This window comes from Phyllobates terribilis, unplaced genomic scaffold (genome assembly GCF_046119375.1).
Source record: "Phyllobates terribilis strain yellow unplaced genomic scaffold, ASM4611937v1 Scaffold_25__1_contigs__length_18738178, whole genome shotgun sequence".
In the NCBI taxonomy this organism is placed as follows: Eukaryota; Metazoa; Chordata; class Amphibia; order Anura; family Dendrobatidae; genus Phyllobates; species Phyllobates terribilis.
The window spans coordinates 14,997,448-15,013,457 of NW_027362785.1; the positions used below are offsets into that span (position 1 = coordinate 14,997,448).

Here is a 16,010-nt window from a genome sequence, read left to right on the forward strand (position 1 = left end):
GGGGATTGAGTGCTTTTGCAGTTCTTGGGGCATTCAGTGGTCCTGCACTTGTTGGGGGATGCAGTGCTCCTGCACTTGTTGGGGGATGCAGTGCTCTTGCAGTTGGTGGGGGGATTCAGTGCTCTTGCAGTTGGTGGGGGGATTCAGTGCTCTTGCAGTTGGTGGGGGGATTCAGTGCTCTTGCAGTTGGTGGGGGGATTCAGTTCTTTTGCAGTTGGTGCGGGATGCTGTGCTCTTGCAGTTGGTGTTGGCATTCAGTGCTTTTGCAGTTGGTGGGCTATTCAGTGTTCTTGCAGTTGGTGAGAGGATTCAGTGCTTTTGCAGGATGTGTGGAGATTCATTGCTCTTGCAGTTGGTGGGGGAATTCATTGCTCTTGCAGTTGGTGGGGGGATTCAGTGCTCCTGCACTTGTTGGGGGATGCAGTGCTCTTGCAGTTGATGGGAGGATTCAGTGCTCTTGCAGTTGTTGGGGGGATTCAGTTCTTTTGCAGTTGGTGCGGGATGCTGTGCTCTTGCAGTTGGTGTTGGCATTCAGTGCTTTTGCAGTTGGTGGGCTATTCAGTGTTCTTGCAGTTGGTGAGAGGATTCAGTGCTTTTGCAGGATGTGTGGAGATTCATTGCTCTTGCAGTTGGTGGGGGGATTCATTGCTCTTGCAGTTGGTGGAGTGATTCAGTTCTCTTGCAGTTGGTGGGGGGATTCAGTGCTCTTGCAGTTGGTGGGAGGATTCAGTCCTTTTGCAGTTGGTGGGGGGATTCAGTGTTCTTTCAATTGGTGGGGGGATTCAGTGCTCTTGCAGTTGGTGTGGGGGATTCAGTGCTCTTGCAGTTGGTGGGGGGATTCAGTTCTTTTGCAGTTGGTGGGAGATGCAGTGCTCTTGCAGTTCGTGTTGGCATTCAGTGCTTTTGCAGTTGGTGGGGGGATTCAGTGCTCTTGCAGTTGGTGTTGGCATTCAGTGCTTTTGCAGTTGGTGGGCTATTCAGTGTTCTTGCAGTTGGTGAGAGGATTCAGTGCTTTTTCAGGATGTGTGGGGATTCATTGCTCTTGCAGTTGGGGGGATTCATTGCTCTTGCAGTTGGTGGAGTGATTCAGTTCTCTTGCAGTTGGTCGGGGGATTCAGTGCTCTTGCAGTTGGTGGGAGGATTCAGTCCTTTTGCAGTTGGGGGATACAGTGTTCTTTCAATTGGTGGGGGGATTCAGTGCTCTTGCAGTTGGTGGGGGAATGCAGTTCCCTTGCAGTTGGTGGGGGGGAGGAATTCAGTTCTCTTGCAGTTGGTGGTGGGATCCAGTTTTCTTGCAGGATGTGGGGAGATTCAGTGCTCTTGCATTTGGTGGGGGGATGCAGTGCTCTTGCAGTTTTTGGGCGGATTCAGTGCTCTTGCAGTTGGTGAGGAGATTCAGTGCTGTTGCAGTTGATGGGGGAGACGCAGTGCCTTTGCATGATGTTGGGGGATTCAGTGCTCTTGCAGTTGATGGGGGGAATTCAGTACTCTTGCAGTTGGTGGGGGAATTCAGTGTTCTTGCAGTTGATGGGGGGATTCAGTGCTCTTACAGTTGGTGGGGGATTCAGTGCTCTTGTAGTTGGTGGGTGGGTTTAGTGCTCTTGCAGTTGGGGAGATTCAGTGCTCTTGCAGTTGGTGGGGGGATTGAGTGCTTTTGCACTTGTTGGGGCATTCAGTGCTCCTGCACTTGTTGGGGGATGCAGTGCTCTTGCAGTTGGTGGGGGATGCAGTGCTCTTGCATTTGGTGTGGGGTATTCAGTGCTCTTGCGGTTGGTGGGGGATTCAGTGCTCTTGCAGTTGGTGTGGGGTATTCAGTGCTCTTGCGGTTGGTGGGGGATTCAGTGCTCTTGCGGTTGTTGGGGAATTCAGTGCTCTTGCGGTTGTTGGGGAATTCAGTGCTCTTGCAGTTGGTGGGTGATTCAGTGCTCTTGCAGTTGGTGGCGGATACAGTGCTCCTGCACTTGTTGGAGGATGCAGTGCTCTTGCAGTTGGTGGGGGGATCCAGTGCTCTTGCAGTTGGTGGAGGAATTCCGTGCTTTTGCAGTTGGTGGGGGATGCAGTGCTCTTGCAGTTGGTGAGGGGATGAAGTGCTTTTGCATTCTCTTGAAGTTGGTGGGGGGATTCATTTCTCTTGCAGTTGGCGGGAGAATTCAGGGCTCTTGCAGTTGGTGGGGGAATTCAGTGCTCTTGCAGTTGGTGGGAGGATTTAGTGCTCTTGCAGTTGGTGGGGGTTCAGGGCTCTTGCTGTTGATGGGGGGATTCAGTGCTCTTGCAGTTGGTGGGGGGATGCAGTTCTCTTGCAGTTGGTGGGGGGATTCAGTTAACTTGCAGTTGGTGTGGGGGATTCAGTGTTCTTGCACTTGGTGGAGGGATTCGGTGCTCTTGCAGTTGGTGGGGGATGCAGTGCTCCTGCACTTGTTGGGGGATGCAGTGCTCCTGCACTTGTTGGGGGATGCAGTTCTCTTGCAGTTGGTGGGGGGATTCAGTGCTCTTGCAGTTGGTGGAGGAATTCCATTCTCTTGCAGTTGGTGGGGGGATGAAGTGCTTTTACAGTTGGTGGAGGGATGCATTTCTCTTGCAGTTGGTGGGGAGATTCATTTCTCTTGCAATTGGTGGGGGATTCAGTGCTCTTGCAGTTTCTGGGGGGATTCAGTGCCCTTGCAGTTGGTGGGGGATGCAGTTCTCTTGCAGTTGGTGAGGGTGGATGGCATGCTCTTGCAGTTGGTGGAGGGGAAGCCGTGCTCTTGCAGTTCTTGGGGGGATTCCGTGCTCTTGCTGTTGGTGAGGGGATTCAGTGCTCTTGCGGTTGGTGGGGGATGCAGTTCTCTTGCAGTTGGTGAGGGTGGATGGCATCCTCTTGCAGTTGGTGGGGGGGGCGTGCTCTTGCAGTTGTTGGGGGGATTCCGTGCTCTTGCTGTTGGTGGGGGGGATTCAGTGCTCTTGCAGTTGGTGTGTGTGGGGGGGGGGGTGCCGTGCTCTTGCAGTTTTTGGGGGGATTCCGTGCTCTTGCTGTTGGTGGGGGGGATTCAGTGCTCTTGCAGTTGGTGTGTGTGGGGGGGGTGCCGTGCTCTTGCAGTTGGTGGGGGGGGATTCAGTGCTCTTGCAGTTGGTGGGGGTATGCAGTGCTTTTGCAGTTGGTGGGCGGATGCAGTGCTTTTGCACTTGGTGGGGGGGGATTCAGTGCTTTTGCAGTTGGTGGGCTTATGCAGTGCTTTTGCAGTTGGTGGGCTTATGCAGTGCTTTTCCAGTTGGTGGGCGGATGCAGTGCTTTTGCAGTTGGTGGGAGGATGCAGTTCTTTTGCAGTTGGTGAGTAGATTTAGTGCTCTTGCAGTTGGTAGTGGGATTCAGTGCTCTTGCTGTTGGTGGGGGGATTCAGTTCTTTTGCCGTTGGTGGGGGGATGCAGTGCTCTTGCAGTTGGTGGGGGGATGAGGTGCTCTTGCAGTTGGTGGAGATTGAGGCGCTCTTGCATTTGGTGGGGGGATTCAGTGCTTTTTCGGTTGGTGAGGGGATGCAGTGCTCTTGCAGATGGTGGGGGCATACTGTGTTTTTGCAGTTGGTGGGGGCTTCAGTGCTCTTGCAGTTGGTGGGGGATGCAGTGCTCTTGCAGTTAGTGGGGGAATTCAGTTATTTTGCAGTTGGTGGGGGGATGCAGTGCTCTTGAAGTTGGTGGGGGGATTCAGTGCTCTTGCATATCGTGGGTGGGACACAGTGCTCTTGTAGTTGGTGGGCGGATGCAGTGCTTTTGCAGTTGGTGGGAAGATGCAGTTCTTTTGCAGTTGGTGAGGAGATTTAGTGCTCTTGCAGTTGGTAGTGGGATTCAGTGCTCTTGTTGTAGGTGGGGGGATTCAGTTCTTTTGCAGTTGGTGGGGGATGCAGTGCTCTTGCAGTTGGTGAGGGGATGAGGTGCTCTTGCATTTGGTGGGGATGAGGTGCTCTTGCATTTGGTGGGGATTGAGGTGCTCTTGCAGATGGTGGGGGCATTCAGTGTTTTCCCAGTTGCTGGGGGCTTCAGTGCTCTTGCAGTTGGTGGGGGATGCAGTGCTCTTGCAGTTAGTGGGGGAATTCAGTTATTTTACAGTTGGTGGGGGGATGCAGTGCTCTTGAAGTTGGTCGGGGGATTCAGTGCTCTTGCAGATGGTGGGTGGGACACAGTGCTCTTGTAGTTGGTGGGGGGATGCTGTGCTTTTGCAAGTGGTGGTGATGCGTAGTGCTCTTGCAGGTGGGAGACGCAGTGCTTTGTGTGCTATTATCTTGAAGGCAGTGCAGGCTCCTGATAATTATGAATTATACTTTTGTTCTGTCATAAAATGGGAAGATAATTCACAGTTGACGACTAATATGGCTGTATCTAACCTTTGTAGCAGAGAAATGCCAAGATCAGTGATTGATATCTTGACCTTAATGCTGCAACATGGAAGGACCAGACATGACCAGAGAGGTCAGCTGAGATCCATAGATTATACCTCGCATCCCAAGCCTCTACCTTACTGTGATGATACAACTTAAAATCTTAACCCCTTAAGCCCCGCGGGTGGTTTGCACGTTAATGACCGGGCCAATTTTTACAATTCTGACCACTGTCACTTTATGAGGTAATTACTCTCGAACGCTTCAACGGATCCCCCTGATTCTGAGATTGTTTTTTCGTGACATATTGTACTTCATGATTGTGGAAAAATTTCTTCGATATCACTTGCGTTTATTTGTGAAAAAAACGGAAATTTGGCGAAAATTTTGAAAATTTTGCAATTTTCAAAATTTGAATTTTTAAGCCCTGAAATCAGAGCGATATGTCACACAAAAGAGTTAATAAATAACATTTCCCACATGTCTACTTTACATCAGCACAATTTTGGAACCAAAATTTTTTTTTGTTAGGGAGCTATAAGGGTTAAAAGTTGACCAGCGATTTCTCATTTTTCCAACAAAATTTACAAAACCATTTTTTTAGGGACCACATCACATTTGAAGTCACTTTGAGAGGTCTTTATGACAGAAAATACCCAAAAGTGACACCATTCTAAAAACTGCACCCCTCAAGGTGCTCAAAACCACATTCAAGAAGTTTATTAACCCTTCAGGTGCTTCACAGGAATTTTTTGAATGTGGAAGAAAAAAATGAACATTTAACTTTTTTCACAAAAATGTTAATTTAGACCCAATTTTTTTTAGTTTCACAGGGGTAACAAGAAAAAATGGACCCCAAAATTTGTTGTGCAATTTCCCCTGGGCACGCAGATACCCAATATTTGGGGAAAAAATACTGTTTGGGCGCACGGCAGGGCTCGGAAGGGAAGGAGCGCTATTTGACTTTTTGATTGTAAAATTTGCTTGAATAATTAGCGGACGCCATGTTGTGTTTGGAGAGCCCATGTGTGCCCAAACTTTGGAGCTCCCCCACAAGTGACCCCATTTTGGAAACTAGACCCCCCAAGGCACCTTTCTAGATGCATAGTGAGCACTTGGAACCCCCAGGTGCTTCACAAATTGATTCGTAACAATGAAAAAGTGAAAAAAAAAAACACTTTTTCATTTTTATGAATCAATTTGTGAAGCACCTGAGGGTTCCAAGTGCTCACAATGCATCTAGATAGGTGCCTTGGGGGGTCTAGTTTCCAAAATGGGGTCACTTGTGGGGGAGCTCCAATGTTTGGGCACACAGCGGCTCTCCAAACGCAACATGGTGTCGCTAACAATTTGAGCCGATTTTCCGTTAAATTTGTTAGAGGACACCATGTTGCATTTAGAGAGTCCCTGTGTGCCCAAACATTGGAGCTCCCCCACAAGTGACCCCATTTTGGAAACTAGACCCCCCAAGGCACCTATCTAGATGCATAGTGAGCACTTGGAACCCCCAGGTGCTTCACAAATTGATTCGTAACAATGAAAAAGTGAAAAAAAAAACACTTTTTCATTTGTATGAATCAATTTGTGAAGCACCTGAGGGTTCCAAGTGCTCACTATGCATCTAGATAGGTGCCTTGGGTGGTCTAGTTTCCAAAATGGGGTCACTTGTGGGGGAGCTCCAATATTTGGGCACACAGCGGCTCTCTAAATGCAACATGGTGTCCGCTAACAAATTTAACGCAAAATTGGCTCAAATTGTTAGCGACACCATGTTGCGTTTGGAGAGCTGCTGTGTGCCCAAACATTGGAGCTCCCCCACAAGTGACCCCATTTTGGAAACTAGACCCCCCAAGGCACCTATCTAGATGCATAGTGAGCACTTGGAACCCCCAGGTGCTTCACAAATTGATTTGTAATAATGAAAAAGTGAAAAAAAAAACACTTTTTCATTTTTACGAATCAATTTGTGAAGCACCTAGGGGTTCCAAGTGCTCACTATGCATCTAGATAGGTGCCTTGGGGGGTCTAGTTTCCAAAATGGGGTCACTTGTGGGGGAGCTCCAATGTTTGGGCACACAGGGACTCTCTAAATGCAACATGGTATCCGCTAACAAATTGAATGGAAAATCGGCTCAAATTGTTAGCGGACGCCACATTGCGTTTGGAGAGCCCCTCTGTGCCCAAACTTTGGAGCTCCCCCACAAGTGACCCCATTTTGGAAACTAGACCCCCCAAGGCACCTTTCTAGATGCATAGTGAGCACTTGGAACCCCCAGGTGCTTCACAAATTGATTCGTAATAATGAAAAAGTGAAAAAAAAAACACTTTTTCATTTTTACGAATTAATTTGTGAAGCACCTAGGGGTTCCAAGTGCTCACTATGCATCTAGATAGGTGCCTTGGGGGGTCTAGTTTCCAAAATGGGGTCACTTGTGGAGGAGCTCCAATGTTTGGGCACACAGGGACTCTCCAAATGCAACATGATATCCGCTAACAATTTGAGCCGACAATTTGTTAGCGGATATCATGTTGCATTTGGAGAGTCCCTGTGTGCCCAAACATTGGAGCTCCCCCACAAGTGACCCCATTTTGGAAACTAGACCCCCCAAGGCACCTATCTAGATTCATAGTGAGCACTTGGAACCCCAGGTGCTTCACAAATTGATTCATAAAAATGAAATAGTGTTTTTTTTTTCACTTTTTCATTATTACGAATCAATTTGTAAAGCACCTGGGGGTTCCAAGTGCTCACTATGCATCTAGAAAGGTGCCTTGGGGGGTCTAGTTTCCAAAATGGGGTCACTTGTGGGGGAGCTCCAAAGTTTGGGCACAGAGGGGCTCTCCAAACGCAATGTGGTGTCCGCTAACAATTTGAGCCGATTTTCCATTCAATTTGTTAGCGGATACCATGTTGCATTTAGAGAGTCCCTGTGTGCCCAAACATTGGAGCTCCCCCACAAGTGACCCCATTTTGGAAACTAGACCCCCCAAGGCACCTATCTAGATTCATAGTGAGCACTTGGAACCCCAGGTGCTTCACAAATTGATTCATAAAAATGAAAAAGTGTTTTATTTTCACTTTTTCATTTTTACGAATCAATTTGTGAAGCACCTGGGGGTTCCAAGTGCTCACTATGCATCTAGATAGGTGCCTTGGGGGGTCTAGTTTCCAAAATGGGGTCAGTTGTGGGGGAGCTCCAATGTTTGGACACACAGGGGCTCTCCAAACGCAACATGGCGTCCGCTAACAATTTGAGCCGATTTTCCATTCAATTTGTTAGCGGACACCATGTCGCGTTTGGAGAGCCCGTAATGTGCCTAAACAGTGGAGCTCCACCACAAGTGTCCCCATTTTGGAAACTATACCCCTCAAAGATTTTATTAAGGTGTATAGTGAACATTTTGAACCCAGAGGTACGGCACATTATTTGTTTACGTTAGGTCATCATATTGAATAAGTTTTCATTATTCTTGAGCGCAAGTGCTCGCTACTTGAGTTTGCATCGGGTACTCAGGTATGCACCATGTACAGCGTGTGCTCGAGTGACATGCTCGAGTCCCTGCTCCGCATGTTTCACGGTTATTAGACACCCAAAAAAAAACATGCGGGGATCGCTCGTGCATGGCAGGCAATCCCCGTAAAGTTTTTTGGCCGCGAAGCATATGGGGCAGAGACTCGAGCATGTCACTCAAATACCCACGATACTAAATGCATACCAGAGCACCCGATGCAAACTCAAGTAGCGAGCACTTGCTCTCAACACTAGTCGCCATATCGTCATCTTTTTTTCTTACTTTTGAAAAAAATCCCAACCCCAGCCCTAACCCTAGCACAACCCTAACCATAGCACAACCCTAGCCCTAGCACAACCGTAGCCCCAGCACAACCCTAGCCCCAGCACAACCCTAGCCCCAGCACAACCCTAGCCCCAGCACAACCCTAGCCCCAGCACAACCCTAGCCCCAGCACAACCCTAGCCCCAGCACAACCCTAGCCCCAGCACAACCCTAGCCCCAGCACAACCCTAGCCCCAGCACAACCCTAGCCCCAGCACAACCCTAGCCCCAAACCCAGCCCTAACCCTAGCCCAATCCTAACTCAAGAGTTTATTTTTGACGCCGTTCCTTGTGCGGTATAAGTGATTAGACGACTTTATTCTTCGGGTCGGTGTGATTACAGCAATGCCAGAATCATATGGGGTTTTTATGACTGACAGCTGTCACACACTAAAAGACGCATTTTTTGTAAAATCTAGTTTTTGCATCGCCATATTTTGAGAGCTATAATTTTTCCAGATTTTGTCAGACAGTCATGTGACGGCTCGTTTTTTGCGGGATGACTTGACGTTGTTATTGGTGCCATTTTCAGGCACGTGACATTTTTTGATCGCTTTCTATTCCGATTTTTGGGAGGCAGAATAAACAAAAACCAACAATTCAGGAATTGTTTTTTTTTTTTTTTTTTTATTCTGTTCCGCGTGTGGTAAAATTGATGAGGCAGCTTTACTCTTCGGGTCAGTACGTTTACAGCGGTACCACATTTGTATCATTTTTCTATGTTTTGGCGCTTATACACAATAAAAGCTATTTTATAGAAAAAAATATTTTTTAGTATCGCTTTATTCTGAGAGCTATAACTTTTTTATTTTTCGGCTGATGGAGCTATATGGCGGCTTGTTTTTTGCGGGACGAGATGACGTTTTCAGCGGTATCATTTTTATTTATATGCGTCTTTTTGATCGCGTGTTATTCCACTTTTTGTTTGGCGGTATGGTGATAAAGCATTGTTTTTTGCTTGTTTTTTTTTTTTTTTTTTTTTTTTACCGTGTTCACTGAAGGGGTTAACTAGTGGGACAGTTTTATAGGTCAGGTTGTTCCAGACGCGGCGATACCAAATATGTGTACTTTTATTGTTTTTTTTTTATTTTTTTTATAATAATATTTATTGATGGGTACATTATATTTTTATTTTTGGTGTATTATTTTTTTTATTTTTTTATAATATTTTTGCACATTTTTTTTTTTTTTTTTTTCCACTTTCACACAGTTTATACACTTTATTACTTTGTCCCACTCTGGGACTTTCACTTTTTTTTTTCTGATCGCCTGCATGGCACAGGAATGGAGCACCATCCCTATGCCATGAAGGCTGTCAGAAGTGCACAGTGTGAAGATTGCTTGGAGATGCACTGCGCATGTCCAAGCAATCTTCCTGCTCTCTGGTGACCCGGATGTTGTCATGACGACATCGGGTCGTCATGGCAACACCCGGGAAGCCTTTGCAGACTGCGCTGGAAGCCGGAAGAGGAGGTGAGTATTGCCGATCACCTCCCCTTGCCCCCGCAATGCCGCGATCGACTTCGATCGACTTCGATCGCAGCATCGCGGGGGTTAATGTGCTGGGAGCGGTGCGTGACCGCTCCCTGCACATAGTACCGGGTGTCAGCTGTGACAATCAGCTGACACCCGGCGGCGATCGCGCCCGCACAGCCTGTGTGCGCGCGCGATCGCGATGACGTACTAATACGGGTCTGGCTCTTAAGTCCCAGGGCACAGACGCGTATTAGTACGTCAGATGTTATTAAGGGGTTAATTAGCCAGACGACTAGATTTGTTAATCCAAGAGAAATACCTTATTGTGTTTTATTAGAGATTGCTGGCTGTGTTTTATTAATGTTCTGCTTTCTGGTCAGTTTATGTACACTAATTTAATTTGTAAAGTGTCCAGCATTCCACTAATCTCATTAGTACCTCAGGAGCCTCTAACCATTGTTCAAAAATCGTTTAAGCCCATTGTGTACAGTAAGTGTTGAAAGAAGATCCGGCGGAGCTTCCACCACAGGGAGTCTCACATGAAGACCCAGGTGATATGGTCGACCTGAGAAAGATACCTCCACTAATGCACACTTAGCTTTGGGGGGGGGTGAGAGCAGTTCTGCCATTCAGTGGGCTGAGCCCAGAGAAGCAGAAGGGACATGTGTTTTTGTAGCAGTCAGACTTGGGAAGCAGAATCAAGGAGCATCAGGAAGACTTTACAAGGAGAATAAGAGACATCCTTCAGGACAGTAGATGGATTGCATGGCATTACCCAAAGAGACACAGATTTCAATTCTATATAATTCTAACCTAAGGGTACGGCCCTGACTGGAAAGATACGGATCTGCTCTATTTGACCATCAGAGAGACCATGGATACATTTTGGGGAGACCAGGAGAGGACGAAGAAGTCTCCTGGCCCCATGGATATGTTGTGTGGGGTTGCCAGGAGGGACCCACCGGTCGCCTGCAACCCACAGAGACATTCGGAGAAGCCAGTCATCTGGCCCCATGGAAACTCTCGGAGAGGCCAGGTTGGGACCCTCGGGTCTCCTGGCCTTGTTCCTCGATGGACTGCTAGCTTCCTAAGCTTGCCGCTACCTTCTCCCTGTGGGGGCCCGCCAGAAGCGGGGGGCCACTGGTTGAGGTAGTCAGCCCTGGAAGTCTTCAAAGTCGCAGCTGTTCTATCCCAGGCGGGCGGAGAAGGAAGGGTGAGACTGTGTAATGTTGTACCATCTTGGGTATTTGCTGGGACTGTTCTGCGTGTTTATTGTCCACTTTGTGGTTCAGCAAAGTATTGCCACACTATTTTACCATCACCCTGTGTTGTCTGAGTAGCGTTATGCCCACGGAAGACCCCGGGTCTTCACACTTACCAATATCTATCTGGCTCCTTTCAGCATGTTCACATGTTCATGGTCACTTTGTAAGCAGGTTTTCTCCCACTCAACCAGTTTATTGTGTTTTCCAGGCATTGACCCAACGAGGATCAAGTTCTGATGATCTTCCCATCCATGATCCCCAAAACAACACCACTAACGTCTGTCCACCATGGCCACAACAACTTTGCTCCCTGATTTTATCATGGCTTCAGTTTGTATTGGTTTTATCTGGTTCTCGGGATATAGTTCCTGCCATCAACAGAGCAGCGACAAGAAGCCCAACTTTATAATTATCCTAGCAGATGACATGGGGTGGGGGGACCTGGGGGCAAATATGGCTGCAGGGCAATCACACACTCCCAACCTGGACAAGCTGGCCCTCGAGGGGTTGAGGTAAATTTAAATGAGTATATTGTTCTCCAGTGATGAGAATGTTGTTATACTGTGCAGGGCCTGGGTTCTGGAGGTGAACAGGGTCTGGAGCGGTGATGGGAGTGGAGTGGGGTCCAGAGTCTGGAGGGGTGATGGGGCTTGAGCGGAGTGAGATCTGGGATCTAGGTCAGTGGTTGGTATAGAGGGGAGCTGGGTTAGGGGTCTGAAGCGGTGATGCTGCTGGAGGGGAGCTGGGTGTGGAGCGGTGATCGTTCTGTAGGGAGCTGGGTCAGGGGTCTGTAGCTTTGATGGGGCAGAATGGGAGCTGGGTCCAGGAACTGGAGGTGTGATGGTTCTGGGGACTGGAGCTGTGATGGTGCTGGAGGGGAGCTGGGTCCAGGAACTGGAGTTGTGATGGTTCTCGGCCCTGGAGCTGTGATGGGCTTGGAGGGGAGCTGGGTCTGGGGACTGGAGCGATGATGGGACAGAATGGGAGCTGGGTCTGGGAACTGGAGGTTTGATGGTTCTGGGGACTGGAGCTGTGATGGGGCAGAATGGGAGCTGGGTCTGGGGACTGGAGCGGTGGTGGGACTAGAGGGTGATGATTCTGGGGACGAGATGGGTCCAGGGACTTGAGCTGTGATGGGGCTGGAGGGGAGCTGGGTTCGGGAACTGGAGCTGTGATGGACTGGAGGGGAGCTGGGTCTGGGGACTGAAACAGTGATGGGGCTGGAGGCGGGCTGGGTCCGGGGACTGGAGCTGGAGCTGTGATGGGACTGGAGGGGAGCTGGGTCTGGAACTGAAGCGGTGATGATTCTAGAGGTGAGCTGGGTCAGGGGAATGGAGCCGTGATGGAGCTGGAATTCAGCTGTGTCTGTGGTCTGGATTGGTGATGGGGCTAGAGAGAAGCTGGGACCGGGAACTGAAGCCATGATGGGGCAGAATGGGAGCTGGGTCTGGGAACGGGAGGTGTGATGGTTCTGGGGACTGGGGCTGGAGGGGAGCTGGTTGTGGGGACTGGAGCTGTGATGGGCCTGGAGGGGAACTGGGTCTGGGGACTGGAGCGGTGAAGGGGCTGGAGGGGAGCTGGGTACGGGATCTGGAGCTGTGATGGGACTGGAGGGGAGCTGGGTCTGGGGACTGGAGCGGTGATGATTCTAGAGGTGAGCTGGGTCAGGGCAATGGAGCTGTGATGGAGCTGGAGTTGAGATGTATCTGTGTTCTGGATTGGTGATGGGGCTAGAGAGAAGCTGGGACCGGGAACTGGAGCTGTGACGAGGCAGAATGGGAGCTGGGTCCGGGAACTGGAGGTGTGATGGTTCTGGGGACTGAGGATGGAGGGGAGCTGGGTCCGGGAACTGAAGGTGTGATGGTTCTGGGGACTGGAGCTGTAATGGGGCTGGAGGGAAGCCGGGTCTGGGGACTGGAGCGGTGATGGGGCAGAGTGGGAGCTGGATCCGGGATCTGGAGGTGTGATGGTTTTTGGGACTGGGGCTGGAGGGGAGCTGGGTCTGGGAAATGGAGGTGTGATGGTTCTGGGGACTGGAGCTGTGATGGGGCTGGAGGGGAGCTGGGTCTGGATCGATGATGGGTCTAGAGGTGAGCTGGGTCAGTTGTCTGAAGCGATGATGGGGCTGGAAGGGAGCTGGGTGTGGAGCAGTGATGGGTCTGTAGGGAGCTGGGTCAGGGGTCTAGAGCTGTAATAGGCCTGAAGGGGAGCGGGTCCTGGGACTGATGATTCTAGAGGTGAGCTGGGTCTGGGGACTGGAGCGGTGATGGGGCAGAATGGGAGCTGGGTCCGGGAACTGGAGGTGTTATGGGGCTGAATGGGAGCTGGGTCTGGGGACTGGAGCGGTGATGGGACTGGAGGTGTGATGGTTCTGAGGACTGGAGCTGTGATGGGCCTGGAGGGGAGCTTGGTCTGGGGACTGGAGCAGTGATGGGGCAGAATGGGAGCTGGGTCTGGGGACTGGAGCGGTGATGGGACTGGAGAGGAGATGGGTCCAGTGACTTGAGCTGTGATGGGGCAGGAGGGGAGCTGGGTCCGGGGACTGGAGCTGTGATGGACTGGAGGGGAGCTGGGTCTGGGGACTGGAGTAATGATGGGGCTGGAGGCAAGATGGGTCCGGGGACTGGAGCTGTGATGGGACTGGAGGGGAGCTGGGTCTTTGAACTGAAGCAGTGATGATTCTAGAGGGGAGCTGGGTCAGGGAATTGAGCGGTGATAGGGCTTGGAGGGGAACTGGGTCTGGGAACTGGAGCTGTGATGGGACTGGAGGGAGCTGGGTCTGGGGACTGGAGTGGTGATGATTCTAGAGGTGAGCTGGGTCAGAGCAATGGAGCGGTGATGGAGCTGGAGTTGAGCTGTGTCTGTGGTCTGGATTGGTGATGGGGCTACAGAGAAGCTGGGACCGGGAACTGGAGCTGTGATGGGGCAGAATGGGAGCTGGGTCTGGGGACTGGAGCTGTGATGGAGCTGGGTCTGGGGACTGCAGCGGTGATGGGTCTGTAGGGAGCTGGGTCAGTGGTCTGGAGCTGTAATAGGCCTGGAGTGGAGCTCGATCCTGGGACTGAAGCGGTGATGATTCTAGAGGTGAGCTGGGTCAGGGGAATGGAGCAGTGATGGAGCTGGAGTTGAGCTGTGTCTGTGGTCTGTGTTGGTGATGGGGCTGGAGGGAAGCTGGGTCTGGGAACTGAAGATGTGATGGTTCTGGGAACTGGAGCTCTGATGGGGCAGAATGGGAGCTGGGTGCGGGAACTGGAGGTGTGTTGGTTCTGGGGACTGGAGCTGTAATGGGCCTGGAGGGGAGCTGGGTCTGGGGACTGGAGCGGTGATGGGGCAGAATGGGAGCTGGGTCTGGGGACTGGAGCGGTGATGGTTCTGGAGAGTGATGGTTTTGGGGACTAGAGCGGTGATGGGACTGGGGAGGAGATGGGTCCAGGGACTTGAGCTGTGATGGGGCTGGAGTGGAGCTTGTTCTGGGGTCTGGAGCAGTGATGGGGCTGGAGGGGAGCTGGGTCTGGGGACTGGAGCTGTGATGGGCCTGGAGTGGAGCTGGGTCTGGGGACTGGAGCGGTGATGATTCTAGAGGTGAGCTGGTTCAGGGGAATGGAGCAGTAATGGAGCTGGAGTTGAGCTGTGTCTGTGGTTTGGATTGGTGATGGGGTTGGAGGGAAGCTGGGTCTGGGAACTAGAGATGTAATGGTTCTGGGGATTGGAGCGGTCATTGGGCTGGAGGGGAGCTGGGTCCAGGAACTGGAGCGGCGATGAGACTGGAGGTGTGATGGTTCTGGGGACTGGAGCTGTGATGGGCCTGGAGGGGAGCTGGGTCCGGGAACTGGAGGTGTGATGGGGCTGGAGGAGAGCTGGGTCTGGGGACTGGAGCAGCGGTGAGAGTGGAGGGTGATGGTTCTGGGAACTGGAGCGGTGATGGGACTGGAGGGGAGCTGGATCTGGGGACTGGAGCGGTGATGGGACTGGAGGATGATGGTTCTGGGGACTGGAGAGGAGATGGGTACAGGGACTTGAGCTGTGATGCGGTTGGAGGGTGATGGTTCTGGGGTCTGGAGCAGTGATGGGGCTAGAGGGGAGCTGGGTCTGGGGACTGGAGTGGTGATGGGACTGGAAGGTGATGGTTTTGGGGACTGGAGCGGTTATAGGGCTGGAGGGGAGCTGGGTCTGGGGACTGGAGCTGTGATGGGGCTGTAGGGTAGCCGGGTCTGGGGACTGGAGCAATGATGGAGTTGGAGTGGAGCTGGTACTGGTGACTGGAGCTGTGATGGGGCTGGAGGGGAGCGGTGTCCTGGGACTGGAGCAGTAAAGGGTCCGGGAACTGGAGCAGTGATGGTTCTGGGGACTGGAGCAGTGATTGTTCTGGGGATTGGAGCAGTGATGGTTCTGGGGACTGGAGACGTGATGGTTCTGGGGATGGAGCGGTGATGGGGCTGGAGGGAGCGAAGTCCAGGGACTGAAGCGGTGATGGGGCTGATGGGAGCTAGGTCTGGGCACTGGAGTGGTGATGTGGCTGGACGGAGCTAGGTCCAGGTACTGGATCGGTGATGGTTTTGGGACTGGAGCAGTGATGGTTCTGGGGATGGATCGGTGTTGGGGCTGATGGGAGCTAGGTCCGGGACTGGAGCGGTGATGGGGCTGGAGGGAGCTAGGTCCGGGGACTGAATCGGTGATGGTTCTGGAGACTGGAGTGGAGTAAGTTGCTCCTCTATGGTCTACTCTTGGCTGCCTGTCTGCTGATGCTGAGCGCACACTCTGCTTCATGTTCGGGGGTGACCACATGTTCTCTTCACACTTCTTTACTGCTGGTCACTGGGTCCAGACCTGGAAGTGACGGCTTCCGCCTGGTTCTTCCTTGTGTCTTGTAGGCTTACTGATTTCCACTCGGCAGCTTCCACATGTTCCCCGTCCCGAGCGTCGCTTCTCACTGGAAGATTAGGAATCCGTAATGGGGTCACACACAACTTTGCAGCCACATCAGTGGGGGGCCTGCCTATCAATGAGACCACTCTGGCTGAGGCTTTAAAACCATCTGGCTACATGACTGGCCTTATAGGTACGTCGCCTCGTCGGGCCGGGT

The 16,010-nt window shown here is 51.3% G+C and overlaps 1 protein-coding gene across 7 annotated transcripts in view; it reads left to right on the plus strand.

The window, feature by feature from the left end:
* ARSG (arylsulfatase G) overlaps positions 1 to 16,010 on the plus strand; it is a 139,315-nt gene that overhangs the window by 52,678 nt on the left and 70,627 nt on the right. For 6 of the 7 annotated variants that reach the window (XM_073660354.1, XM_073660355.1, XM_073660353.1 and 3 more), the window contains exons 2-3: positions 11,136 to 11,439; positions 15,799 to 15,986. In XM_073660354.1, coding sequence (XP_073516455.1) covers positions 11,216 to 11,439; positions 15,799 to 15,986 — 412 coding nt within the window. In that variant the 5' untranslated portion in view covers positions 11,136 to 11,215. The remainder of the gene's footprint in view (positions 1 to 11,135; positions 11,440 to 15,798; positions 15,987 to 16,010) is intronic. The other variant, XM_073660357.1, reaches the window with a different exon arrangement.